At 45.5% G+C, this 1,408-nt stretch overlaps 1 protein-coding gene across 1 annotated transcript in view; it reads left to right on the top strand.

Annotated features, from left to right (window-relative positions):
• LOC107095267 (atrial natriuretic peptide receptor 1-like) overlaps positions 1-1,408 on the top strand; it is a gene marked incomplete at its 5' end in the record, with an annotated part of 39,214 nt that overhangs the window by 18,853 nt on the left and 18,953 nt on the right. Inside the window, 2 exons of the mRNA XM_015391287.1 lie at positions 695-789; positions 1,062-1,197. Coding sequence (XP_015246773.1) covers positions 695-789; positions 1,062-1,197 — 231 coding nt within the window. The remainder of the gene's footprint in view (positions 1-694; positions 790-1,061; positions 1,198-1,408) is intronic.

Genomic DNA, 1,408 nt, shown 5'->3' with positions numbered 1-1,408 from the left:
TAACCTGGTTGGAACTGGATCTAACATACAAGTTGAAGGGAAATTAAGGGTTAAATGTTCAAAAGAGTTGTAGGTATTAACTGTTTTGGGAGTAATCAGTAAGTCAGACTGGAAGATTGCTGCTACTCCTCCTCCTCGCCCAGAACTTCTGGGTATGTGAAAATTTAAATAGCTTGAAGGAGTTGCCTCATTTATGCTCACATAATCCTCTTGCTGCAGCCAGGTTTCTGTAAGGCATTGATCTGATTGGTTTATTTGGCCCGTCTATCACCAACATAGGCCAATCAGGCCCTTCCCAAAATTACTTCAACGGAAGGTTTCCAGATGGATATGCGGAGCAAATCCATCTGGCGGAGTCAGGTTAATATAAACCATCCTTAATTACTAATGTAACAGCTTACTGATGCTGATGTTTCCAGCTGTTACTCTCCGGGTCTAGAGTTAGATTTCTGTCTCGTCTGTCCTGTAAATCTCCCTTTTAATTATCCTAACCCGATCCAAGCTCAGAACTTTGAAACCCACCGAACATTTCAGCGTGATGAACCAACAAGCTGAAGTATTCCAGACCCGCTTAGTTTTCTTCAGCTGGATCGATCACAGCTACTGAAATCCGGCCGCAGCTCTGACCTTCAGCACAACCTGGTCTGGACCATCTGAGCTAATAAGTCTGATCTTTTGGTTTGTGCGTCCTCAGGTGTAACAGGGCCGGTCCAGCTGGATGAGAATGGGGACAGGGAGATGGACTTTGCTTTGTGGGACTTGATGGACACCAACAGCGGCGTCTACCAGGTAAACTCAGCATGGATAAATGAACTGGAACATTGTTCAGTCTATAGAGAAGAAGTCTGAGCTAAGCTTCTATCTGCCTTCCTGTCATCCAGAAGCATCTGGATGACAGGAAGGTTTCTAATGGGAACCAACTTGTTCCGATTAGAAAGCAAGACCTCGGACAAAGTCAGAGGATTCCTTAGAATTTGAGGCGCTGTAGATGAGGCAGTTTGGGTTGGTTCTGTTCTCCCGTAAAGGAGATAAACTCAGTGGTTCCTGTGTTTCCCCCGCAGGTGGTTCTGGTCTACAACAGCTCTGAGGAGCACCTGATGCCTGTTCCTGGAGCAGCTGTGCACTGGCTGGATGGAAACAAACCTCTCGACGTTCCCGTCTGCGGATTCAAGAACGACAACCCAAAGTGCCTGACGAGTCAGTGGATGATCGGACCAAACACGGGTCCCAATGCAGCCATTCAGACCCTAGAACAGTAACATTAAAACAGAACAGCTGCTCTGAAGGAGAAACCGGTCCTGTTTGGCCCAAATACACCTTTATTCATTAAAGGAGAAATCTGGTCAGCAAGGAATAATCAATAGATCATTATTTATACCTAAAACTAATACGTTCGCAGTGATTTCAT

The sequence above is a fragment of the Cyprinodon variegatus genome, unplaced genomic scaffold, assembly GCF_000732505.1.
Source record: "Cyprinodon variegatus isolate N-32 unplaced genomic scaffold, C_variegatus-1.0 Scaffold534, whole genome shotgun sequence".
Lineage (NCBI taxonomy): Eukaryota > Metazoa > Chordata > Actinopteri > Cyprinodontiformes > Cyprinodontidae > Cyprinodon > Cyprinodon variegatus.
The sequence above is the reverse complement of the archived record's forward strand: the minus strand, read 5'-3'. Positions and strand labels throughout refer to the sequence as shown.